This window comes from Equus przewalskii, chromosome 8 (genome assembly GCF_037783145.1).
Source record: "Equus przewalskii isolate Varuska chromosome 8, EquPr2, whole genome shotgun sequence".
Lineage (NCBI taxonomy): Eukaryota > Metazoa > Chordata > Mammalia > Perissodactyla > Equidae > Equus > Equus przewalskii.
Window position 1 is genome coordinate 29,406,737 of NC_091838.1, and position 26,130 is coordinate 29,432,866.

A 26,130-nucleotide genomic window follows, 5' to 3' on the forward strand; every position below is an offset into this window, starting at 1 on the left:
AGAAGGTCTGGCCATTTTGGTTCTACGGGGTTTCTATCTCTTGCGCTTTCCCAGATCATACCATGTATTTAATATGCATTGACCCACCTGTGCAGAAAAGGGACCGTCTAGTCTCATGCTTAAATCAGTACTATGTCACTATCCATCGATCAATAAGTTGTGCATTCTCGGTGACAACTGAATGTTTTCTCTTTCAGCTGAAGTTTAAAGGAGGAGGGGAGTCGACTCCAAAACTGCACACTGGTGTAGCCCCAAACGGAAATACAGCGAAAGCTCGAGCGACCTCTCCCAGCGCAAACGAGTCCACCCCAGCTTCAGGAAACGAAGGAGTATGTGGGGTTGCGGATGACTGGCTTTGGGGCTCATTCTTTTCACTACAGCGCCCCAGGAGCGGAAGGCAAGCCCAGGCTCCAGGGACCACGCAGTCCCGCTGGGGCTGAGAGCGTCTCCCCCAGGGTGTCCCGGACGCCCGGCAGGAAAGAGCGCCGCCGGGCCGCCGACACCTGAGCGCGCGCCCGGTGGGGCGGGCCGGGAGCCCTCTCTCCCTTCCGCCTGCGACGCGCGTTGTCGGTCGAGCCGGTGTATGTGCGGTAATAACATGTCTGCCCCGCTTCCCGCCATCATCCCCGCCGCCCGGAAGGCCACTGCTGCGGTGAGTGGCGGCAGCCGGGGCTCGGAGGGGACCCTCGGCCCGCTGCTCACCACTGCCCTTCGCGCAGGGTTGGCGTCGCTGACCGCCTGGCGGCCGGTGGGTGGGTTCCCTCCGCCGGGTCCGGGGTGGGCTGGGTGGGGTGGGGTGGGGTGGGGTGGTCGGTGTCGGGAGGGCGCCGGGGCTGCGGCCGGGCCGGAGGATCAGCGCGCCCGCCCCCGTCAGCCCCGAGCCCTCTGCATTGCGGAGCGAGTCCCCAGCTTGTAGGGACCGGCGTTAGCGGCCAGGCACCCTAACTCGAGGTGGCTCCGTTGCTCGTTTCTCTCTTGTTTGTGGGTGAGGGAAGTCTGAAGTCCTCAAGAAAATGACTTTATTTTCTTACCTTGCACTCGTGTCCTGAATTAAAGAAGTTTGAAGATTGGCAACTTATGACATCACAGGGTGCTGTTTTTTAGAAAACCGTGTACGAGGAGCTCAAATGTCTTTTTAACCCCGGAAGCTCCTTTTTGTGATGGAAAAAGTCTACAGTTTACATGAGACTTGCATGGTTTGACTTGAAACAAACTATTTTTCCTAGAATGTTATTTGCACTTAAGAATGTCTAACTGGGACCTCTTTAAGTGCTAAGGCCGCACATTAATTATCTTCGGAACTACAGTGAGAGAAATTAAGTATTTTTCCCACTGAAGAGAGCTCTATGGAGTTTGATTTGCTGAAGGTAGTGTTCTGAAATTCTGGCATCCAGAATTGACCAACGCTAGTGTGTATCAATTCTGTGTGGGTTTATTTGGGCATTGTTTATTAATTTTTTCTCTTGTAGGTGATTTTCCTTCATGGATTGGGAGATACAGGGTAGGTACCATTATTTTTAATAACAGTAATGAAATGGGGTCATGCAACTCTACTTACATGATCAAAGGTTTAATGTTAATGAACTCTAGGATTGTATGAAAAAAGATTGCTAGTGATATTTCTTACAGTCCAGTAATATGATAGAATCTTTTCTTTTTTAAAAACCTCCAGAATTTCCTCTCATCATCGTGAATTCGTCATTTTTCAACTCCTGTTTCTGGAACGTATTAAAATTGCAAACGCCTCCTTGAGTTGCTGTGGGCATTGGATACCAGAGATGGGTGGAATGTTTGTAGAGAGTGTGCAACTGAGAGCTTTCCGGAGGAGTTAAAATTTCAGGGCAAGTTGAGGAGAACAACTGGTTGATTTTGATAAGAGCAATAATCGCAATGTGAGGTATACGGCATTCTGAATGAAAGCTTAATTATGCCCTTAAGAGAAAAAATCAGTTCAAGGGTCGGGGAGGCAACTCAAAGATTTATTTGGCAGTTTATCAAACAGATTTTGTTGTGCTAACTTGAGATGTACAATTTATCTTTCAGTCAGGCTTTTCCTATATTGTGAAGTGTTTGTTTTTAATTTAAATTGTGATTATCTGTTTGAAACTTAGGTAAAACTGTAACAAAATTGCAGAATTAGAGGAAAACTGAAGATAAACAAATTTTGAGTAGGTGGTCAAATAAACTATTAAATAAACTATTAAATCTTCTTTATAAGGGTGTGTTGGGCTAGATTAATTCTTCAAAGTGATTCCTGATATTCTTTTATGCCCTTTAAGTAGAGGTACATGACAACACGGAAAAGATTGTAGGACTCTTTCTGGCAATGAGGTAGTCCTATGAAAATGATAGACTTATATTTTACTATTTATTTTCCTGAACAGGTTTAGAGAAGCTCTCTTTTATAATCAAACCCTTCTTGATACTGAGAGCCGGGGAGGAACTTGCTACCCTGTCACTTGCCCAATAAAGAGAGCTTCTAGGCCTGAAGAATCAGTCCAAGAAAAAAAACTTCAGTGTAGAAAGCTTCTCTGTGGGCCCCCATTTTGACATATTCTGTAGACTGAAGTTAAGAGTGAAAATGAACAATGTGAGATTAAAAATACCAAGAGCATCCAGGACATCTTGACCGAGAATTAAGTTTACATACAAAATTAGCTGGCCAGCCCCATGGCCGATTGGTTAAGTTCACGTGCTCCGCTCCGGTGACTCAGGGTTCACCGGTTCCGATCCTGGGCGCAGACCTGCACGCTGCTCATCAAGCCATTCTGTGGCAGCATCCCACGTGGAAGAACTAGAATGACTTACAACTAGGATATACGGCTATGTCCTGGGGCTTTGGGGAGGGAAAAAAAAAGGAAGATTGACAAAAGATGTTAGTTCAGGGCTGATCTTCCTCACCAAAAAAAAAAAAAAAAAAAAGCATAAAAAAATTAAAGGTCTCTAATTCTGAAAATACTTTTAGAGATAGCACTAAAGAAAAGCTGACTCTAGATTGGTGCCATTAATACATGATGAAATTCAGAACCAACCAGTCTGACAAGTGGCAATTTAATGTTTAAAATACTTTTGGAGAACTAGTTAAAGTACATTTGTCAGGTTAACTTGGAGGGTGATGGGAATTAAGCGATTCAATTTGTTGCTATAAAAATGGGCAGCTTTTTTGTTGTTGTTGTTGATTCTGTTTTGCAGAACCAGCCAAGGTGTGCTGTCTGGTGACTTAGGCCTTGCAGTCTAGGTCCTTTAGATTTCCTCATGAAAAAAGTGTTCGATGGCCGAGTAAGATTGAGAGACCCTGTATAATTCCATATTTTCTCAATTCTAGTATGTGACTTTCCCAATATTTTTATGTTTCTGAGATTGGTACTCATCTTACTACATGTGTGTCTGTTGTAGTGGTGATTTTTTTTTCATAAAAAGCTATTTTTTCATTTGTACTTCATATCTTTGTGTCTAGGAAATATGATATAACACATTCTCTTCTTGCAGATTTACAGCATATGCACAGCATGTTTAAAGCTCTGAAAAGTTCTGCAGAAAAGAAACACATCTGACCACCAAAATGTTCCTATTCCTAATATGTATAATAACCTGTGAAACTAGAATTCAAAGAAATACATTTTAGACCATACTAGATTGCATGAGATCAGTTTTCCTTCCAAAATAAAAATAGCTTTTGTTATGATTATGAACATGTTACATTTGTGTTGTAAAAAAATTCAGAATGCAGATATGCTCAAGAAGAGAATGAACATCAGGTGAAATCCTACCACCCCTCTAGAGATATATATTTATTTTTTATAGCATTTTAAAAAAGGTTTTATTTTGAAATGTTTTCTTATTTAGAGAAGAGTTGCAAGAATACTACAGATTCCTCAATACCTTTTACCCAGATTCAGGAATCTCTGTTTATCAAATATATTACTATGTTTGCTGAACCCTTTGAAAGTAGATTGCAGATATCATGGTTCTTTATTTCCAAATGCTTTAGCATGTATCTCCTAAGAACAAGGAGAACCTCTTATGTAAATCACACAATAGTTGTTAATTCAGGAAATTTAGCACTTACTTAATATTATTACCTAATAAACTACGTATTCAAACTTTGCCAGTTGTCCCAGTAATGTTCTTTATAGTAATCCCTTTCCCCTTGCAATCCACTTCCCAGTCGCTGCATTTAGCCGGAATATCCCTTTAGTCCCTTTTAATCTGGAACAGTTCCTCAGCTCCTCTTTGTCTTTGATGACATTGACATTTTTGAAGAAATCAGGCTAGTCCCTCAGCATAGGTTTGTTTGACATTTCCTCATCAGTAGATTCAGTTTATGCATTTTTGGTACGAATGCCATGTAGGAGATATGTCCTATTCATTCCCTCACATCAGGAGACAAGTGATGCCATTTGTCCCATTATTGATGCTAACTTGGATCACTTGAAGGTGGCATCTTCCAGGTTTCTCTACTGCACTTATTTTCCCTTTGTAGCCCACAGCTATGCTTCCTACCTGGGAACACCCCCTCCTAGCCCCCTACTGCTACATGTGACACCTGAAAGCTCAGTTCCAATTAAGGGGAGCAGGGAGGGAGAAAAGGCTAGGTGGAAAGCTTGGCCCTCTTCGTGTAAGCCCCTCCCCTCTATATATTCCAGGCGTTACTGGTCTGTATTACCAGTTTGTGAGAGTTTTCTAGGCTGAGGAGATTGTAAAAGCTGAGGAAAGAAAGTTTCAAAGATGGAAGTGGTTAAGTGGATCATCTGTTACTGAGAGGTCAAGGAGAGGGTTGAAAATATTGAATTGGCAACATAGATTAATTTGTGACGTTTCATTTGCAAGTTTTTCTATAATCAAGAACTAGTAGAATTATAGATTGTGATTTGGGGTTCATTTAATTACAAGGAATAGAAAACCGTTGAACCAGTTCAAACAAAAGGTGGAATTTATGGAAAAATACAAGGATAGCTCACTAGCATATAAACTCCATGAAGGCAAAGATTTTTTTAAAAATTTCATTGAGATATAATTCACATACCATAAAAATCACCTCAGAATAGGGATTTTTTTCTGTTTAACTTGGTAGTATATCCTCAGGGCTTGAACAGTACTGGATATACAGTAACACTGAGTATTTGTTGAATAAATGAATGAATGAGGAATTACAGGGCAAGACATATAATGAACGTCAGTTGCCAGGTGTATTCTTTTCCTAGGGCTCCCATAACAAGCACAGACTAGATGACTTAAAGCAACAGAAATTTAATCTTAGAGTTCAAGAGGCTTAAAGTCCAAAGTCAGCATGTCAGAAGGGCTGCGTAGGCTCCTGAAGGCTCTAAGGGAGAATTCTTTGCCTCTTCCAGTTTCTGATGGCTTCTGGCATTCCTTGGCTTGTGGCAGCATACTTCCAATCTCTGCCTCTTTCTTCACATGACCTTTTCTGCTGTTTATCTGTGTTTAAAGGACACCAGGTACTAGATTTAGGGCCCACCCTAATCCAGTACGATCTCGTCTTGATTCTTAACAAATTACATCTGCCAAGAGCCTATTTCCAAATAGGGTTACATTCTGAGCTTCCTGGGGGATGTGAATTTTGTTCTCACTGTGTTTCATGGCCTTGTTTTTCAGTTTTGTTTGTTTCTGTATATTTCTGTATATTTGCATATTTTTTCTGTATATTTCTCTGCTGACACAGTTTCTTGTCAACCAAAAGTAGACCATCCCAGCTCTGACTTTGTGTCAACCCTAGTTCTGGTGTTAAGAATCTGACGCGTCTTGGGTCATCGTGCTCTTGGCCAGTTAGTTGGTAACATGCTGATTAGGACTTTTAGGGGAGGTTCCCTAACAATGATGTGCTACTGGGATGGGGATGGAGATGGGGATGAGTAGTGTTTCTTGTGCAAACCTGGAAAGAATTTTTGTTTTTAGTTCTACCCCATGTAATTATGGGGTAGTGAACATAATGGAAATATGGTTTACTTTGGAGTCTTTTCTAAAAGAGCACAATTGAGAAGTAGAATAGAGTGAATTTATAATTCACTTTTTGAACTCATAAAGCTTTGTGTATGTGTGTGTCTGTTTTGTTTTTCTTTTCTGTTTTCTAATGAAATGTAATATATTCTGATTAATTGAGGTTTCTGAATATTAGATTTTGTTTAATTGAAGCTTTGTGTAGAATTCTTAAATTTTGAGGTTTCCATTCACTTTGAAAATTATCAAAAAGGCTGGAAACATGTTGGCCATACTTTGTATGATACGGTTGGAGTCAGATTTTTATAAACTATGGGGAATTTTAAGGTTACAGATGGGAAAACAGGACTAGAAAGGCATTCATTCTCGTACTTTAGCATACATAAAAATCACCTAGAAGGCTTGATTGTTTGGCCCCAACACCAGAGTTTCTGATTCGGTAAGTCTGGAATGGGGCCCAGGAATTTGCATTTCTAACAAGTTCCCAGATGACACTGATGATACTGGTCAGAGGACCATACTTTTGAAAACCACTAGACTGAATGAACTGAGGCCACATTCTAGAAGGAGGCAGAGTTGGGACAAGAAGCCAAGATTCCTATTCCTTTTTCTCATGTAAGGGTTCTTAAGTATTTCGTGTGTTAGAACTGAGATTGGCAAACAATGGGGTACAGTTCAATTCTGTCCTGCCACTTTTGTTTTTTGAATTTATTTTGTTGTTAATATTTATTGATATATAAGTCACATACCATAAAAGTCACTCTTTTAAAGTGTAAAATTAAGTAGTTTTTAGTATATTTACAAACTTGTGCAACCATCACTACTGTCTTAATTCCAGAATATTTTCAACAACCCGAAAAGAAACACCATACCCGTTAGCAGATATTCCTCATTCCCCTCCCTGGCAACCATTAATCTCCGTTCTGTCTTTATGGATTTACCTATTCTGTACATTTCATATAAATGGAATCAGACAGTATGTAACCTTTTGAGTCTGAATTACTTCCCTTAGCAGAATGTTTTTCAGATTTATCTACATGTTTCAATACTTTATTCCTTTTATTGCCAAATAATATTCCATTGTTTGGATATACCACGGTTTTAAAATTCATCAGTTTGGGGCCGGCCCGGTGGCACAGCGGTTAAGTGCACACATTCTGCTTCGGCGGCCCAGGGTTCGCCAGTTCGGGTCCCGGGTGTGGACATGGCACTGCTTGGCACACCATGCTGTGGTAGGCGTCCCATATATAAGATGGAGGAGGATGGGCATGGATGTTGGCTCAGGGCCGGTCTTCCTCAGCAAAAAGAGGATGATTGGCAGCAGATGTTAGCTCAGGGCTAATCTTCCTCAAAAAAATAAAATAAAATAAATAAATAAAATTCATCAGTTGGTTAGCATTTGGATTGTTTCTACTTTTTGGCTATTATGAATAATGCTACTCTAAACATTCGTGTGCAGGATTTTACATGGACATTGGTGTTTTTGGTTTCCTCGGATAATTGCTGAGTCGATGGTAACTGTGTTTAATGCCTTGAGGAACTCCCAGACTGTTGTTCGCAGTGGCTGTACCATTTTACATTCTGCCTGCAGTGTTTGAGGGTTCTGATCTACATTCTCACCAATATTCGTTGTTACCTGTCTTTTTGATTATAGCCATCCTATTGGATGTGAAGTGGCATCTCATTTGGTTTTTATTTGCATTTCCTAATGACTGATGATGTTGATCATCTTTTCATGTACTTATTGGCACATTTGTATATCTTTGAAGAAATATCTATTCAAGCCCTTCGCCCATTTTTAAAATTGGACTGTTTGTCTTTTTCTTGTTGATTTGCAAGGCTTTATGTATTCTGGACTCTTATTAGATGTATGATATGCAAATATTATCTCCCATTCTGTGGGTTATCTTTTCACTTTCTTGATAGTATCTGTTAAAGCACAACAGTTTTTGATCCTGGTGAATTCCAATTTATCTTTTCTCTTTGGTTGCTTGTGCTTTTGATGTTATACCTAAGAAATCATTATCTGATTTGAGATGATGAAGATTTACACCTTTTTCTTCTAAATGTTTTATAAGTTTACCTCTTAGATTTAGGTCTTTGATCCATTTTGACTTAAAATTTATACATGGTGTGAGGTAAGGGTTCAGTTTCATTCTTTAGTACGAGCATATTCAGTTGCCCCAGCTACATGTGTTGAAAAGACTCTTCTTTTCCGTTGAATTGTCTTAGCACTTTTGTCAAAAATCAATTGACCATAAATGTACTGGACTTTTGATCCATCCTAATCTAAGATAGATCTGTGTGTCTATCTTTATGCCGGTACCACACAATCTTTATAATGTAGCTTTGTTGTAAGTTTTGAAATTGGGAAGTATGAGTCCTGCAACTTTGTTCTCTTTCAGATTATTTTGGCTTTTGTGGGTTCCTTGAGTTTCTATATGAATTTTAGCTTCAATGTGCCAATTTCTGCAAAAACCTAGGTGGGGTTTCTTTTTTATTGTGATAAAATAAACATTACATAAAATTTACCATCTTAGCCATTTTTAATTGTTCGCAGTTTAGTGGTATTAAATATATCACATTGTTATGCAACCACCATAACTCTTTTCATCTTGTGAAACTGAAACTCTTTAACCATGAAACAGTAACTCCCCATTCTCCTCTTCCCCAGTCCCTAGCAACCACTGTTGTACTTTCTGATTTTGATTACTCTAAGTACCTCATATAAGTGGAATCATATAGTATTTGTCTTTTCATGACTAGTTAATTTCACTTATCATAGTGTCTTCAAGGTTGATCCATTGTAGAATTCTCTTCCTTTTTAAGGCTGAATAATGGTCCGTTGTATGTATATACCACATTTTGCTTATCTGTTCATCTGTCAGTGGACACTTGTGTTGCCTCCACATTTTAGCTCTTGTGAATAATGCTGTGAGTAATCTGAGTATGAGTATACAAATAGCTCTTTGAAACCCTGCTTTGAATTTTTTGGAGTATATACCCAAGATGTGCAATTGCTGGATCACATGGTAATTATATTTTTAATTTTTTGAGGACCTACCATACTGTTTTTCACAGCATCTGTACTATTTACACTCCCATCAACATTATACCAGGGTTCCAGTTCCTCCACATCCATGCCAATGCTTGATTTTTTCTTCTTTTCTTAATAGTAGCCATCCTAATGGGTGTGAGGTGGTATCTCACTGTAGGGTTGATTTGCATTTCCATAATGAGTCATAATGAGCATCTTTTCACGTGCTTAGTGGCCATTCTTATATCTTCTTTGGAGAAATGTCTGTTCAAGTGCTTTGCCTATTTTTGAATTGGGTTGTTTTGTTCTTTTTGTTGTTGAGTTTTAGGAGTTCTCTGTATATTCTGGATATTAATACCTTATCAGATCCATTATTTGCAAATATTTTCTCCTGTTCTGTGGATTGCCTTTTTACTCTGTGGATAGTGTCTTTTGATGAACCAATTTTAAAAATTTTCATGAAGTCCAGTTTGCCTATTTTTTCTTTTGTTACCTGTGCCTTTGGCATCATAGCCAAAAAGTCATTGCCAAATCTAACACTGTGAAGTTTTTGTCCTATGTTTTCTTCTAAGGCTTTTATTGTTTGAGGTCTTAGATTTAGGTTCTTGATCCATTTTGAGTAAATTTTTGAATATGGTGTTAGGTAAGGGTACAACTTTATTCTTTTGTATGTGGATATCCAGTTTTCCCTGCACCATTTGTTGAAAAGACTGTCCTTTGTACCTTGAGTGGTCTTGGCACCCTTGTCAGAAATTATTTGACCATATATGTGGAGGTTTATTTCTGGGCTCTCTATCCCATTGGTCTATATGTCTGTCTGTTTTTATGCCGATAGCACACTTTTGATTACTGTAGTTTTGTAGTAAGTTTGGAAATCAGTAAGTGTGAGTCTTCCACTGTTGTTCTATTTTCAAGATTATTTTGGCCATTCAGGGTCCCTTAATTCTGTAAGAATTTTGGGGTGGGTTTTTCTATATCATGAGGTAGGGATTGTATTGAATCTGTAGATTGCTATGGGGTACTGTTGACATTTTAACAATATTGAGTCTTCCAATTCATGAACATGGGATGTGTTTCCATTCATTTATTTATGTCTTCTTTAATTTCTTTTACTAATGTTTTGTGGTTTCCATTGTACAAGTCTTTCACCTCTTTGGTTAAGTTAATTCCTAAGTATTTTGTTCTTTTTGATGCTTGTAAATGGAATTGCTTGTTTAATTTCCTTTTCAGATTGTTCATTGTGTATAGACACGCAACTGATTTTTGTGTGTTGACTTTGTATTCTACTATTTTGCTGAATTCATTTATTGGTTCTAATGGTTTTTTTGTGGATCTTTAGGCTGTTCTACATATAAGAGCATATCATCTGTGAATAGCGATAATTTTGCTTCCTGTCCAATTTGGATGCCTTGTTTTTCTTTTTCTTGCCTAATTGCTCTGGCCAGAACTTCCAGTACTGTGTTGAATAGAGTGGTGAAATGTACATCCTTGCTTTGTTCCTGATCTTAGACGAACAGCTTTCAGCCTTTCATCACTGAGTATGATGTTCACTGTGTTTTTTTTGTATATGGCTTTTATTATGTTGAGGTAGTTTTCTTCTATTTCTCCTTTATTGAGGCTTTTTATCATTGAATGGTATTGAATTAACTTGTTAAATGTTTTTTCTTCATCAATTGAGATGATCATATGGGTTTTTTCCCTTCATGCTACTGATGTGATGTATTATGTTGATCAGTTTTCTTATGTTGAACCATGCTTGCACTCCAGGAATAAATCCCACCTGGTCATGGTGTATAATCCTATTAATGTGCTGCTGAATTCTGTTTGGTGGTGTTTTGTTGAGGATTTTTGCATCAGTGTTCATAAGGCATATTAGTCTATAGTTTTCTTTTCTTGTAGGGTTTTTATCTGGCTTTGGTATCAGGATAATGCTGGCCTCATAGAATGAGTTAGGAAGTGTTCCTTCCTCTCAATTTTTTGGAAAAGTTTGAGAACAATTGCAATTGAACTCTACCAAATAGATATTTGGTAGAGTTCACCAGTGAAGCCATCAGATCTGGGGCTTTTCTGTTTTGGGAGATTTTTGATTACTGATTCAACCTCCTTACTAGTTATAGGTCTATTCAGATTTTCTATTTCTTTGTGACTTAGTTTTGGTAGGTTTTACCACAGTGGACCCTAGCTTCTTTATTCCTAGCTGGATGTATGAGTGTCTGTAAATGAGGGCTACAAAAGGCTGTAAGTATTCAAAAGTCCATAGAACCCTTTGGTATGGAGAAAATAGCCAGGGTTTTAGTGTGTTAAGATCAATTCTAAAATTAACATACAAAATTTTAAATTTTATTTTGTTTCTCTAGTCACCATTGACTTAAGTCTTTACTTTTCGATAAACAAAAACTGGCTTTACTTTATAAAATATAAGGGAATAAGTCTCACATTCACATAAGCCAGCCATGTTAAGTCTTTTATTATATGTAGTAATGTTTTGAGGAACATAATTGAACCTATTCCATTTTGGATTCTTAGAGGTAGAAAACTGTATTTTATAAGTGTTATTTTTAGTGACTATGCAATCCCAAAGCTATAATTAGCTGAAATAATACCATGATGTTTAGGGCTTATTTAGTTATCCCTGAGGTTATTAGCACAAATGCTGAAATAGAAAATACAGTAATGATACCCTTAAGAATTTGAAAAAGATAGAAACGGAAACAGCTTGCATAAAATCAGTATTAGCAGTAACCATGGAAAGAGCATTTTATAACAGGGCTGTACTGTTATCTTTTGCAGGGTAGCAAGTAGGTTTTATATTTTAAATGCTACTTAGAGTACCTTGTTGAAAAGGTCTCTAATTGTGGCATAGAGTGTGGTAAGTGTCTGGTCTGCACCCAGGATCTGGGACTGGCAGCCCATACACCAGGTATTTATCCTTGATGCATAATATTGCTTATTATACAGATTAAAATGCACGTATACTATTTGCAAAGCTAACTGTGTACATATTTGGGAATATTATTCCTAATTCTACTGAAAATATTAGACAAAAAATTTAGAAGTCATTAACACTGAAAAATAAATATATTGAATCATATATCACAGTTAAGTCAACAGCCTATAATAAATTGAAGTGTGAAACAGAAAAAGCAATGAAAAACCCAGTAAAGTGGTTTTCTGACATAGATGTGTAACACGAACTTGAGTCACTTAATACAGCATGTGCCTTCACACTTGTCTTAGCAGATGGCAGAAGGTGGTTCCATCTGCGAAATCTCTAACCCTGTCTTAAAATTTTTTCCCAGATCTTTTCAGACTTTTTTCAGGGAGCCCACTCATTTCCCTCAACTTCATCCGTCTTGTCCCCTTTACCCTCAAAGTCAGTAGAGTCTATGTCAGCAATGAGCAGCTCATAGCCCAGGGGTCACGCTCGTGGGCCTACATTTAATTTCAGGAATCCCTTCATTAAATGGGAAACTGAGGCCCAGAGAAGGCCACACTTAGCGAAGTCCAGTGACCTTTAGCTGAATACTTCACTAGTGGTTGAGTCTGGCAGGTAGAGGAGAATTTATCAGTTGGTTTGCAACTGTTAATGCAGTTCTTAACTTAGATTGCCTTAGCCTAGGAATCCTTTTGAAGGAGGTGTGCTATTTTTAAAAATCACTTTATTTTGAAAATTGTGTTGGGGTATACTATAGTATTTAAATTTTAAATGTTCAGCTGGATAGATTTTTACATACCTATGTAACTATCAACTTGATGAAGATAGAGAACACTTCTAGCCCCACAGAAGTATTCCTCGTTCTCTTTGCAGTTAGTACTCTCCCATTGCCAGAGGTAACCATAATTCTAACTTCTGTTGCTATAGGTTAGTTTTGTCTGTTGGTGTTCATCATATAAATGGGATCATATGGTATGTCCTCTTCTGTGTCTAGCTCCTTTGGACATTATGTTTGTGAGGTTTATCTAGTTGAATATAATTTTTTTAATTATATGTACTTTGTTGTAACTCAAATTTTTTTATAACTGTGTGCTTTTGGTACAAAGAAATCCCATGTCATTGTCACCCAGCTTCCCTGATTGTTAATGTTTTACCACATTGTGCAATTGTGTATGTACTCAAGCTCTTTCTCTCTCTCTGTATGTATACGTATATACTAATTATCTAATGATAAGGAGTCTTTTTTTTTAACTCTTAGATCAACCTCAAGCATAATCTTCCATCACCTGTAAATACTCCAGTGTGTATTTCCCATGCACCAGGATACTTCTACATAATTGGCATACAACACTCCAAATTAGGAAATCAGCATTGATCACTACCATCTAGTCCACAGAAGTCATTCAAGTTTTGCCAGCTCAAACTATGTCTGTTTCCTTCCTGGTCAAAGATCCTTTCCAGGAATGTGTGCTACTTCTAGCTGTCATATCTTCAATGTGAATCAGTTTTATCAGTCTATCTTTCATATCTTTTATGTTTTTAACAGCCTTTTTCTGTACATACTGTAGAATGACCCTCAGCTTAGGTCTAATGTTTGCTTATGACTGGGCACTTTTCTTTGCTAATAGTGTGATTGAGATATAATTTATATACTACCACACAATTCACCCATTTGAATTATGCAATTCAGTGGTCCTTAGTATATTGACAAAGCCATGCAACTATTTTTATCACTCCAAAAAGAAACCCTATGCTCTTTATCATACCCTCTCCTCCACGCCCAAACCCTCTATGTCCTCAGCCATTGGTGACCACTAATCTACTTTCTATCTCTATAGATTTACCTATCCTGGACATTTCATATAAATGGAATCATATAATATGTGGTCTTTTGTAACTGGCTTCTTTTACTTAACACAGTGTTTTTAAGGTTCATCCATTTTATGTCATATATCAGCACTTCATTCCTTTTTATTATGGATCATACTCCTTTGAGTAGAATTGCTTGGTCCTATGGTAAGTTCATCTTACCAGCAGTGTATGAGAATTCTGATTTCTCCCCATCGTCATTAACACTTGTTATTGTCTGTCTTTTTGGTTATAGCCATCTTGGTGGGTGTGAAGTGGTGTCTCATTGTGGTTTTTATTTGCATTTACCTAATGACTAATAATGTTTGGCATCTTTTCCTGACCTTGTTGGCCATTTGTATATCTTTGGAGAAGTGTCTCTTTAAGTCCTTTACCCATTTATAAATTAGGTTGGTTTTTTGTTTGTGAGTTGTAAGGGTTCTTTACATATTATGGATACTAGACCCTTATTAGATTTGCAAATATTTCTCCCATTCTGTGAGTTGTCTTTTCACTTTCTTCAGTATTCTTTGAAGTGCAGTGGTTTTTAATTTTGATGATTAAAATTTCTTTGTTGCTTTTGCTTTTGGTGTCATATCTAAGAAAACAATTGCCAAGTCCTGGGTCACAAAGAGTTTCATGTTTTCTTCTGGGAGCTTCATAGTTTTATCTCTTACATTTATGTCTTTGGTACATTTTCAGTTAATTTTTGTATATGGTGTGAGGTAGGAGTCCAACTTCATCCTGTTGTATGTGGATATCCACTTATCCTTGATACTTTTGTTGAAAATACCATTCCTTCCCCATAATTTGTTTTGGCACCCTTTTCAGGAATAAATTGACCATAAATGTGGGGTTCACGTCTGTATTCTCAAATCTATTCCATTGATTTGTATGTTTTTTAGTACCACACTGTCTTTATTACTGTTGCTTTGTAGTAACTTTTGAAATTGGGAAGTGTGAGTCCTCCAACCATATTCTTTTTCAAAATTGTTTTGACTATTCTGGGCCTGTTGAGTGTCCAAATGAATTTTAGAATTGGTTTGTTAATTTCTGCAAAGCCAGCTGTGATTCTGATAGAGATTGTATTGACTGTACATCAATTTAGGGACTACTGCATCTTAAGAATATTAAGTTTTCCAATCCATGAAGATGGGATATCCATTTATACAGATCTTTGATTCTTTCAGCATGTTTTGTAGATTTTACAGTAAAGTCTCACACATATATACACACAAGACACACACACACATGAACTCACATATAAACACATACCTGTGTGTATGCATATACAACTCCTAGAATAATACCTGGTTCATAGTATTATGTAAATGTTAGTGTTAATACTGTTGTTATTAATTTTTCTGTATGTCATCCTTAACACTTTTGAGGAAAGTGGATTAAAATAGAGAAATAGTTAACAGAAAAGCATTTAACGTGTATTTCCAGACCATTTTACACCAAAAACGTCTTAAGTTACTTTTACTTTATCCTTTAATAGAGGTAACATGTAAAAAATGTCAGGTATAATGTCAAGGGTAAACAAGCAGGAAGCTGTATATATGTATAGTATGATCCCATTTTTGTGAAATCTGTATCTCTCTTTTTTTTTTATTAAGGTTATGAAAGTTAACATCCTTGTGAAATTACAGTTGTACATCATTATTAGTCATGTCGTAGGTACACCACTTCACCCCTAGTGCCCTCCCCCCACCTCCCTTTCCCCTCGCAACCACCGATCAGTTCTCTTTGTCCATATTTGAATCTGTAGATTGCTTTAGGTAGTATGGACATTTTAACTATGTTTATTCTTCCGATCCATGTGCATGGAATGTGTTTCCATCTCTTTATGTCATCATCGATTTCTTTCAAGAAGGTCTTGTAGTTTTCGTTGTATAGATCTTTCACTTCCTTGGTTAAATTTATCCCAAGGTATTTTATTCTTTTTGTTGCGATCGTGAATGGGATTGAGTTCTTGAGATCTTTTTCTGTTAGTTCATTGTTAGCATATGGAAATGCTACTGATTTATGTATGTTGATTTTATACCCTGCAACTTTGCTGTAGTTATTGATTGTTTCTAATAGTTTTTCTGTGCATTCTTGGGGGTTTTCTATATATAAGATCATGTCGTCTGCAAACAGCAAGAGTTTTACTTCTTTGTTGCCTATTTGGATTCCTTTTATTTCTTTTTCCTGCTGAATTGCTCTGGCCAAAACCTCCAGTACTATGTTGAATAAGAGTGGTGAAAGTGGGCACCCTTGTTTTGTTCCTGTTCTGAGAGGGATGGGTTTCAGTTTTTGTCCGTTGAGTATGATGTTGGCTGTGGGTTTGTTATATAGCCTTTATTATGTTGAGGTACTTTCCTTCTATACCTATGTTATTGAGGGTTTTTATCATAAATGGGTGTTGGATCTTGTGGAATGCTTTCTCTGCATCTATTGAGATGATCATGTGGTTTTTGTTTCTCATTTTGTTAATGTAGTGTATCACGTTGATTGACTTGCAGATGTTGAACCATCCTTGTGTCCCTGGTATAAATCCCACTTGATCATGGTGTATAATCTTTTTGATATATTGCTGTATTTGGTTTGCCAAAATTTTGTTGAGGATTTTTCCATCTATGTTCATCAATGATATTGGCCTGTAGTTTTCCTTCTTTGTGTTGTCCTTGTCAGGTTTGGGGATCAGAGTGATGTTGGCTTCATAGAATGTATTAGGGAGTGCTCCATCTTCCTCTATTTTCTGGAATAGTTTGAGAAGGATAGGTATTAAATCTTCTTGAATGTTTGCTAGAATTCTCCAGAGAAGCCGCCTGGTCCTGGACTCTTATTTTTGGGGAGGTTTTTGATTACTGTTTCTATTTCTTTACTTGTGATTGGTCTATTCAGGCTCTCTATTTCTTCCTGATTCAGTTTGGGTAGGTTGTATGAGTCTAGGAATTTATCCATTTCTTCTAGGTTGTTCAATTTGTTGGCATATAGTTTTTCATAGTATTCTCTTATGATCCTTTGTATTTCTTAGGAATCTGTTGTGATTTCTCCTCTCTCATTTCTAATTTTATTTATTTGAGACTTCTCTCTTTTTTTTTTAGTGAGTCTGGCTAAGAGTTTGCCGATTTTGTTAATTTTTTCAAAGAACCAACTCTTTGTTTCATTGATCCTTTCTACTGTCTTTTTTGACTCAATATCATTTATTTCTGCTCTAATTTTTATTATTTCCCTCCTTCTACTGACTTTGGGCTTTGTTTGTTCTTCTTTTTCTAATTCCGTTAGGTTTCGTTTGAGGTTGTTTATGTTTGTTCACCAGCATGTTGTTTAGTCTCCACATTTTTGGCCCTTTCCCAGCTTTATTCTTGTAGTTGATTTCTAGTTTCATAGCATTATGATCAGAAAAGATGCTTGATATTATTTCAACCCTCTTGAACTTATTGATGCTTGCTTTGTTTCCCAAGATATGGTCTATCCTTGAGAATGTTCCATGAGCGCTTGAGAAGAATGTGTAACCTGCTGTTTTTGGATGAAGTGTCCTATATATATCTGTTAGGTCCATCTCATCTAATTTTTCATTTAATTCTGTAATTTCCTTGTTGATTTTCTGTCTGGGTGATCTGTCCATTGGTGTTAATGGGGTGTTGAGGTACCCTACTATTATTGTATTGCTGTTGATGTCTCCTCTTAGTTTTGTTAATAGTTCCTTTATGAATTTTGGTGCTCCTGTGTTAGGTGTGTATATATTTATAAGTGTTATGTCATCTTGGTGGAGCGTCCCTTTTATCATTATATACTGCCCCCTTTGTCTTTCTTTATCTGTTTTGCTTTGAAGTCTACTTTGATATAAGTATGGCAACACCTGCTTTCTTTTGTTCATTATTAGCTTGGAGTATTGTCCTCCATCCCTTCACTTTGAGTCTGTGTTTGTCTTTGGGGCTGAGGTGTATTTCCTGGAGGCAGCATATTGTTGGATCTTGTTCTTTGATCCATCCTGCCACTCTGTGCCTTTTGATTGGAGAGTTCAATCCATTCACGTTTAGAGTGATTATTGAAACGTGTGGGCCTACTGTTGCCATTTTATCAATTGTTTTCCTGTTGTTTTGCATTTTGTCCTGATGGAGAGCTGTTACTTTGTGTTATTGTCCTTCTGCTTATCTCCTTTGTTCTGGATTTTGTAACTCCTTTCCTTTTTTTGATTTTTCAGGAATGAGGTTCTTCCTGAGCATTTCTTGAAGAGGAGGTTTTGTGGCGATGAACTCCCTTAACTTTTGTTTATCTGGGAAAGTTTTTATTTCTCCATCGTATTTGAAGGATATTTTCGCTGGGTAGAGTATTCTTGGCTGCAGGTTTTTGTCCTTCAGAGTTTTGAATATTTCATTCCAATTTCTTCTAGCCTGTAAGGTCTCTCCTGAGAAATCTGCTGATAGCCTTATGGGGTTTCCTTTGTAAGTTATTTTCTTCTGCCTGGCTGCCATTAGTATTTTCTCTTTGTCGTTGACTTTTGCTAGTTTCACTACTATATGCCTTGGGGTTGGTCTTCTTGTGTTAATAAAGTTTGGAGATCTATTGGCTTCTGTCACATGAAGTTCCATCTCTCTTCCCAAGTTTGGAAAGTTCTCAGCTATTATTTCTTTGAACAGGCCTTCTGCCCCCTTCTCCTCTTCTCTCTCTGGTATACCTATAATCCTTATGTTGCGTCTAATTGAGTCGGATAATTCTCGGAGAGTTTCTTCATTTCTTTTTAGTCTTAGTTCTCTCTCCTCCTCTGTCTGCAGCATTTCTATATTCCTATCCTCCAGATTGCTAATTCTGTCCTCCATATTATCGACCCTACTGTTCAGAGAGTCCAGATTTTTCTTAATCTCCTCCATTGTGTTCTTCATCTCCAGTATTTCTGATTGGTTCTTCTTTATAGTGTAAGCTCTTTTGTGACATAGCTCCTGAACTCATTGAGTTGTCTATCTGAATTCTCTTTTAACTCGTTGAGTTTTTTAATAATGGCAGTTTTGAAATCATCGTCATTTAGGTTATAGATTTCATTGTCTTTGGGATTGTTTTCTGGGTACTTATCATTTTCCTTCTGTTCTGGAGATTTAATATATTTTTTATACTGCTTGATGGCGTGGATTTGTGCCTCCGCATAGAGATAGCGTTTAGTCGCTGCTTCCACTTGTTGCAACTGGTGTTGGGTGGGGAGCAGCTGTTTAGACTGCACCAACCAGGAGCCCTGTCAGCTCTTACTGACTGGACCTGGACCCCTCCTTGTAGTCACAGTGGTCCTGTGGGGTCCCTTGTTGGTTGTGGGGGCAATCACAAGGGGGCCGAAGGCTGCTGATGCCTACTGTTGCAGCCCACTTAGACCCGCTCCCTCCTTGTGGTCTGCAGCGGTGTTGTGGGCTTTCCCATCAGCCAGGAGTAGGATCACCTCTAATCGCCACTTTATCCCTAACAGAGCCCACAAGATCACACTTGTCCACTATAGGTCCCAGCAGAGCTATGGGTATCTTCTGCAGTCTGTCGTTAGCTCACCTAGCTGTGCTACTTTTGCCCCAAGGCCTTCCTGCCTTGCGATTGCCAGTCGAGACCTCTCCACTAGTGCTGTGCAGAGGCTTTTGCTGAGGCTGCTGCAGGAACCTGGAGTTCCACCCTGGGCTACATAGCTGTTTCACCGGAGCTCCGCTCTGCCCCACTCCACTCTTACGGGATCTCTGGGAGCCCCTTGCCTCGTCTGGGACATGGCCAGAGTCCGTGGGCCTGGCGGTGGCTTGTAAGCTGCTGCCTTGTGGGGAATTCTGCTCTAGGGAGCTTCCTGATGTTCCGAATGCTGGGTAGGGCCTCCCTGCCAATGGCGAGCAGAGGCCCTCCCTGCTAGGGGGGGTGCAGGACCCCGGAGCATCCCCCTGAGCTGCAGAGCCGGGTGCTGGAGCTCCAACCCTGTCCCCAAGCATGTCCACGGGAAGTCCAGGTGCCCCCTGCACTGACCCGTGTGCCAGAGACCATGGGCCCAGCAGCAGCTGGCAGTCTGGTGCCGTGCCGGGGAATCTGCCCCCTGGGAGCTTCCCTTTGTCCTGGATTCTGGGCGTGGCCTCCCTGCTAATGATGAGCAGAGGCTTTCCCTGCCGGGGAGCTGCGGGACCCCGGAGCCTCCCCCCGGGCCACAGAGCTGGGCCCTGGAGCTCCAACCGTGTCCCCAAGCATGTCTACTGGAAGCCCAGGTGCCCCCTGCACTGACCCGTGCGCCAGAGACCGTGGGCCCAGCAGCAGCTTGTGGTCTGGTGCCATGCCAGGGAATCCACCCACCGGGAGCTACCCTTTGTTCTGGATTCTGGGCATGACCTCCTTGCTAATGGCGAGCAGAAGCTTTCCCTGCTGGGGAGGTGCAGGACCCTGGAGCCTCCCACTGGGCCGCAGAGCCAGGTGCTGATCTCCAACCCTGTCCCCAAGCACGTCCACAGGAAGTCCGGACATCCCCTGCACCGACCCGTGTGCCAGAGACCGTGGGCCCAGCAGCAGCTTGCGGTCTGATGCTGTGCCGGGGAATCCACCCGCCGGGAGCTTCCCTTTGTTCTGGATTCTGGGAGGGGCCTCCCTGCTAATGGTGAGCAGAGGCCTTCCCTGCCGGTGGGTGTGGGACCCTGGGGATTCCCCCTGGGCTTAAGTGTAATCGTGGAGGGCTTGAGTAGGGCTCTTGTCACCTGTTTCCACCGTCACTCCGCTGGTGAGTGCACACTCCCGCCCTTGGTGTGTGGTGATGCTATGGGGGAGTCCACTGGAAGAGAGCCTCCTGCAGGAACTAGGCTGTCTGGGGGTCGGGGGTCGGAGAGTTTTCACCTATTTCCACCTCCTCCCGGGGGGAAGTCCATCCGCCTTCCGATGTATAGTAGTATGAGACTCTTAGGCGTCTTGAGATGCTATCTGGATATCCTTAGGTTGGTTCCCACCTGGCCAGCTGAGAAGCTCCGCTGCTCCCAAAGGTGGCTTTTTTCCTCTCTGGCCAGAGTTACTGCCTCTTCTGCTTTCGTCAGGACTGTCCCTTGTTGTGGGGGTTCTTTTTATCCAGTTTTCAGTTTTCAATCCAGGGTGATTCTTCCTAAAATTGTTGTAACCTGCTTGTGTTTGTGGGAGGAGGCGAGTTCAACGTCTGCTCACAGCGCCATCTTGACGAGAACTCCTAATTTATTTTTCAGGAAGGTCTGAGGCTCATAGATAGTTAATACCAGCTCACTCCACCACCTGGGAACATCAGTGGTGGTGTCTTCATCCTCCTGTCTCCCCCTCCTGTATCTATTTCTTAAGTGGTGTGCATGGAAAAAATTGGAAGGAAATACATCAAAAGGTTAACTGTTTATTTCTGGCTAGAAGGATTATGATGATTTACATGTTTTTAGTTTTTCTCATATTCTATTTTGAACATAGATATGTACATAGACACAAAAGGAAAGAATGTTAATTAAAGTTGGTTTTTGGTTGTTTTTTGTTTTTGGGGGGGGGGGGGTTTGGTGAGGAAGAGTGGCCCTGAGCTAACATGTTGCCAATCTTCTTTTTGCTTGAGGAAGATTTCCCTGAGCTAACGTCTGTGCCAGCCTTTCTCTGTTTTGTATGTGGGACTCCACCACAGCATGGCTTGATGAGCTGTGTATAGGTCCGCACCCAGGAGCTAAACCTGCGAACCCTGGGCTGCCAAAGCGGAGCACATGAACTTAACCACCATGCTACCAGTCCAGCCCCTAAAGTTGTTAATTTAATAGTATAGTAAGCACGAAGAGATGCCACACAACTGATTTACTTTACTCCTCTGAGGCTTTTTTCTTCATATAAAATGTGAATTATATTGTCTTTCTTGCTTACTTTGTTAGACACACTGTTGTGAGCTTATAAAGAGAGAAAAATATATGTTTATATTTTGTAAATTATAAAGTTCTGTGGAAATAATATGAAAGAAAACACATGTCTCTCTACGAGAGGTCATCTTTATCTATAGGTAAAGCTTAAATAATAGCCTTTGGGTTATTTCTAGGTTGGTGGTGGTATAAGCATTGATGATCTGTACTTTTAAGATATTTTAAGGAGTTAACATTATCTTCACAAATTTTTTTAAGTATTATTCCTTTACTAATTTATTGGGATTTGAAACAATATCTAATGGCATTGTTCAAATAATTTCTCTACCAGGCACGGATGGGCAGAAGCCTTTGCAGGTATCAGAAGTTCACATATCAAATATATCTGCCCACATGCGTAAGTATTTTTAATGTTTAGGCTGGTGATTCAGAATCTGGAGAGTAACAATTATGATAGCTTTACTTTTCCAGAAAAGTATTTGAATATAATTTATTTTTATCTTTTAATATTCAGTTTAAAAATAAAGATTAGTAAATTCTTTAAAACTAAAACGATGTCTTGATTACATTGAATTTTCTTTTTTTTGTTGAGAAATTTAAAATAATACTCTCTTGGAGGTCAGTTGAACTCACAGCCAAAAAAATTCTTTTAGATATACAAACATCTGTTAAGTTCTAAGGATATCCAAGAAGTATCTCTGAAGGGGATTGACCTGTCAGGTTTGTAAGAAATGTTTACTATGTTGAAAACACTCCTAAATTTTATCGATTGGAGGCAAGGTGTTGTACTGTGGAAAGAACACAGACTTTGGAGTCTGATAGATGTGGTTTCAAATTCTGAAAATGTTTGTGGATGTCAAAAAGAAACTAGTAAGTTTTGAGCAAACTGAAGAAATCAATAAGATTGGCCAGTTTTAGGCCAAAAGGTTGCTGAGAAGCAATAGCCATGGAGAAGCCAATGGGATTAGATACATGCTAGTGGATTAGTAATTCGTCCTCAGAAGTAGTAGTAGCTGTAGAGTTTATAAAGATGAGAGAGGGAATGGAAAGAGGAAAAATAGCTGACATTAAGTAAGAAAACATTCCTTCCTCTTTTTATCTTGAAATAGAGGGTTTATCTTACCTCTGTAGGTTACCACTGAATACTATGGCTAGGGTTGCTATTTCCTCTATTATTCTGACTCATGCAAGAGACAGAGTTCTTGATTATGTTGGAATTTCTACTATATTGTTATTGGCCCCAGACAGAATTTGGTATAAGGCTATTTCCCAACCCAGGGAAGTTTATGTTCCCAAAGAAATTTTGATAAGATTTTGTAACTGCTAAGGAAGACTTGTTTTGTGATGAGGAGTATAGTGGTGAAATGTAGTTATAGTGGTTTTTTTTCCTTTTGTACCTACTGTATTCAGGTTGTTCAGGAAATTTTTCATCACAGACCTGAATTGGGTGTAATAAACATTTAGGCAAAACTTATATGTCCCTTATTTTTTTAGAGGTCTCCTAAACTAGCATGTCGTAGCTAAGAATTAGAAAATAAGAAAAAATGTAATCTGAGCATATGGGAATTGATCCTACAGTATCTGTGCAATAAATTGCTCATATCCTTAGTCCATTAGCCAGAGTCTCATATTTTATACATTTCCAACTATTTTAGTTACTGGTTTTCTTCCTCATGTCTAGTTTGAAAATATTAAGTAAGGGTGTTGAGAAAGGAAAATGTTTTTTATTTGCTAAGCTTAGTCCTTTCCAGCTGCTGCTGTCTTCAGAACGCATTTGAAGAGTGTGGAGATCAGAATTGAACAGGTGTGGATGCAGTGAAACAGCTCATATCTTAAAATTGTAGCATACAGTTTTGTGTAAGCCTCAAGTAATTATCTATCTAATTGATGGAATTTATCAGATTTTATGCTTTGTTATATTATTCTTATTTTGCTTTTTTTTTCTTTCCCATGTAGACCAGTTATGCCTGTAACATTAAATATGAACATGGCTATGCCTTCTTGGTAAGTAAGAACTTACGTATTCAATAAGAACTTTTTATTTATTCTTAATTGTTTTTTTATCAGAAGTTCTTTTGCATATAGCAATTTTTAATTAGCTGTTTTTAAGTTGCAAAGTTACATAATTAACTTTGAATTTAACCTTTAATTACTTAAGTTTTTATACTTTAGACTCAGGGTAAACTTAAGGAGTGGCACCAATAGGTAGAGAAACGGAGAGAATGGGTGACTAGAAATACTGTGGAAAACATCTCTTACAGCTCGATAAACCTTTGTTGATTTCAGTAACCAGACATTTGTATGACCCCGCATGGCATACACTCGAACCATAGCCTCTTTATTCTTCCTGGAGAGCTGATGAGTTTTTAAGGAAACCGTTTCGTCTTCAGCCTCTCAAGATATTTTCATATTCCCTATATGCTTTATAGTCAGTGGGTAGAGTCAGATCTTTGTTCCTCTGAGCCACTTCCAGACTGTGGTTTCTTCCTGCTGCTCTCTGTGGCTTCTGCCATCACGTCTTTTCAAAAATGATGACTTTGACACCTGATGCATATTTTCCTTTTCACTTCAGCTCTGCCACCATTTTATCTACTAGGTGACTACAGAGTCCAACGTAAATGGCTCGTTCATATCCTTGACTGACTTTTACTTCCTTGACTCTTCTCTTTGCCAGTGACATTTTCTTCTCTCCACTTTAGTCATTCACAGTCATTCCTTGGGCCTTGTTATCTGGAACTATCCCACTTCTGAAGTCTCTTAATTCAGACCTGACTATTAAGCTTAATTGTTCATCCTTTGAGTTTGCTTCCCCCTTTCCAGTTTGTTCTTAGACCGCATCAAGCCTTCTAGTCCACTGTCATCTTCTCTACTTGTTCCCACCCATCTCTAACCCACCCCTGCACTCTGTTTTTTAATCTACTTTAGATTCCTTGGCAACATTTACAAGTTCCTGCCTGCCTTGCGTTTAGTTCTTTGATCTTTCCTCTCTGGCAAAATTCCCATCCAGGACCGGTATTTCTACCTAATGTTGCTAGAGACCATGATGAAAGAATATAACCTGATAGAGAAATAGAAAGGTTCAAAAGAAGGCTTCCCTTGGTCTCTGGTTTGAAGTATCTATGATGTGTGATGAAAAAGTTTTACAGAACATGGATAGAGATCAGCATAAATACCTATGTCCAATAGGTATGAGGTAGTGCATCCAGGAGTGACATGATAAAGTGACTCTATTCCATTGGATTGATTTATGATACAATAGAAGGGGAAGTGAGTAGCTCAAATTTATTACAAACTTCTTACGAGTGTGGGTTGAGATTCCTGCTTGGGTGTAATATTGGACTAAGTAATTTCTTAGATGTTCTTACCCTAAAATTATGTGGCACTGTGACTTTTTAACATTAGAATCTCTATCTAGTTGGGGTGAAAGGAACTTATAGAATGTCAGATTCATGCATTTAAGTTAATTGTTTGGCCTCTGGAGACATTTTATTTTGGGCTTCATGTTCTAGAGAGTATCTGTGGTTAGCCCTTTTATCCAGACTACCATGAGTTTAGTAAAATAGACTTAACAAGAGTAGATATTCTTAGAATCGAATGATTCTTTTAAGATTTTGCCTTATTTTCCAGGTTTGATATTGTTGGACTTTCACCAGATTCACAGGAGGATGAACCTGGAATTAAACAGGCAGCAGAAAATGGTAAGTACAGAAGAGTTATATAAAGACAAAAGCATTCTTAACTATTTTTAGTAGATTCAATAGTTTTATTGATGTTGATGAAATATTACACAATTATCTGAAGTTCCTTTCTGATCACTCTAACTTGTTTGCCATGATGGCCACTTGTTTGCCATGATGATCCACTTAACTATGGTCAATAGAGGTGAAGTGGATGGGGAAGAATGGCATTTATCAAACTTTAGCTCTGCTGAATACATAATTTTGCTTTGATTTACACAGGCAAAAATAGAATGTTTAATTAATAGTTGTGGCCAGTTTTCTTCACTAAGGAGACTTCAAATAAGAGTAAAAATAATGATACAATGTTATAATGAAAATTATATTAATGGTTAATTTTAGTGCAATAATAATAATAGATCCCACTGATTGGACACATAAGCTATTAAACAAGCTAAATAATTCTTATCATCCTCTCATTTAACACTCCTATGAAATAAGTATAAATTCTACTTTACAGAATTTCCAAAGTCTGTTCTCTAGTATAGTATTTCCTGCTCCTTTGGGAACATGATAATTTCGTTTATTTTTTGGGTGAAAGCATAAAGAACACTAACTTATTGGGAAAAATGTGGTTTTAGAAAATGCAGAAAAGCATCCTTTTCTTTTACATGTATGTACTGAAATATTTACAAATAGACAATGTAATGACAGGGATTGACTTCAGAATAATCTGGGTGATAATGTGGCAGGCATTGATGAAACAAGCCTGGCTGTGAATTGGTAATTGCAGAAGCAAGGTAATGTTTACCCAGGGAGTCCTCACATGCTCTTTCTGTTTTT

At 38.8% G+C, this 26,130-nt stretch overlaps 1 protein-coding gene across 3 annotated transcripts in view; it reads left to right on the forward strand.

Moving 5' to 3' along the window:
• Positions 1–207: 207 nt before the first annotated feature.
• LYPLA1 (lysophospholipase 1) overlaps positions 208–26,130 on the forward strand; it is a 36,928-nt gene continuing 11,005 nt past the window's right edge. The window contains exons 1-5 of one of the 3 annotated variants that reach the window (XM_070631636.1): positions 208–329; positions 1,470–1,501; positions 21,942–22,007; positions 23,567–23,614; positions 25,238–25,308. In XM_070631636.1, the coding sequence (XP_070487737.1) occupies positions 23,574–23,614; positions 25,238–25,308 (112 nt within the window). In that variant the 5' untranslated portion in view covers positions 208–329; positions 1,470–1,501; positions 21,942–22,007; positions 23,567–23,573. Of the gene's footprint in view, positions 330–514; positions 653–1,469; positions 1,502–21,941; positions 23,468–23,566; positions 23,615–25,237; positions 25,309–26,130 lie in introns of those variants that run through there. The other 2 variants (XM_070631634.1, XM_070631635.1) reach the window with 2 other exon arrangements.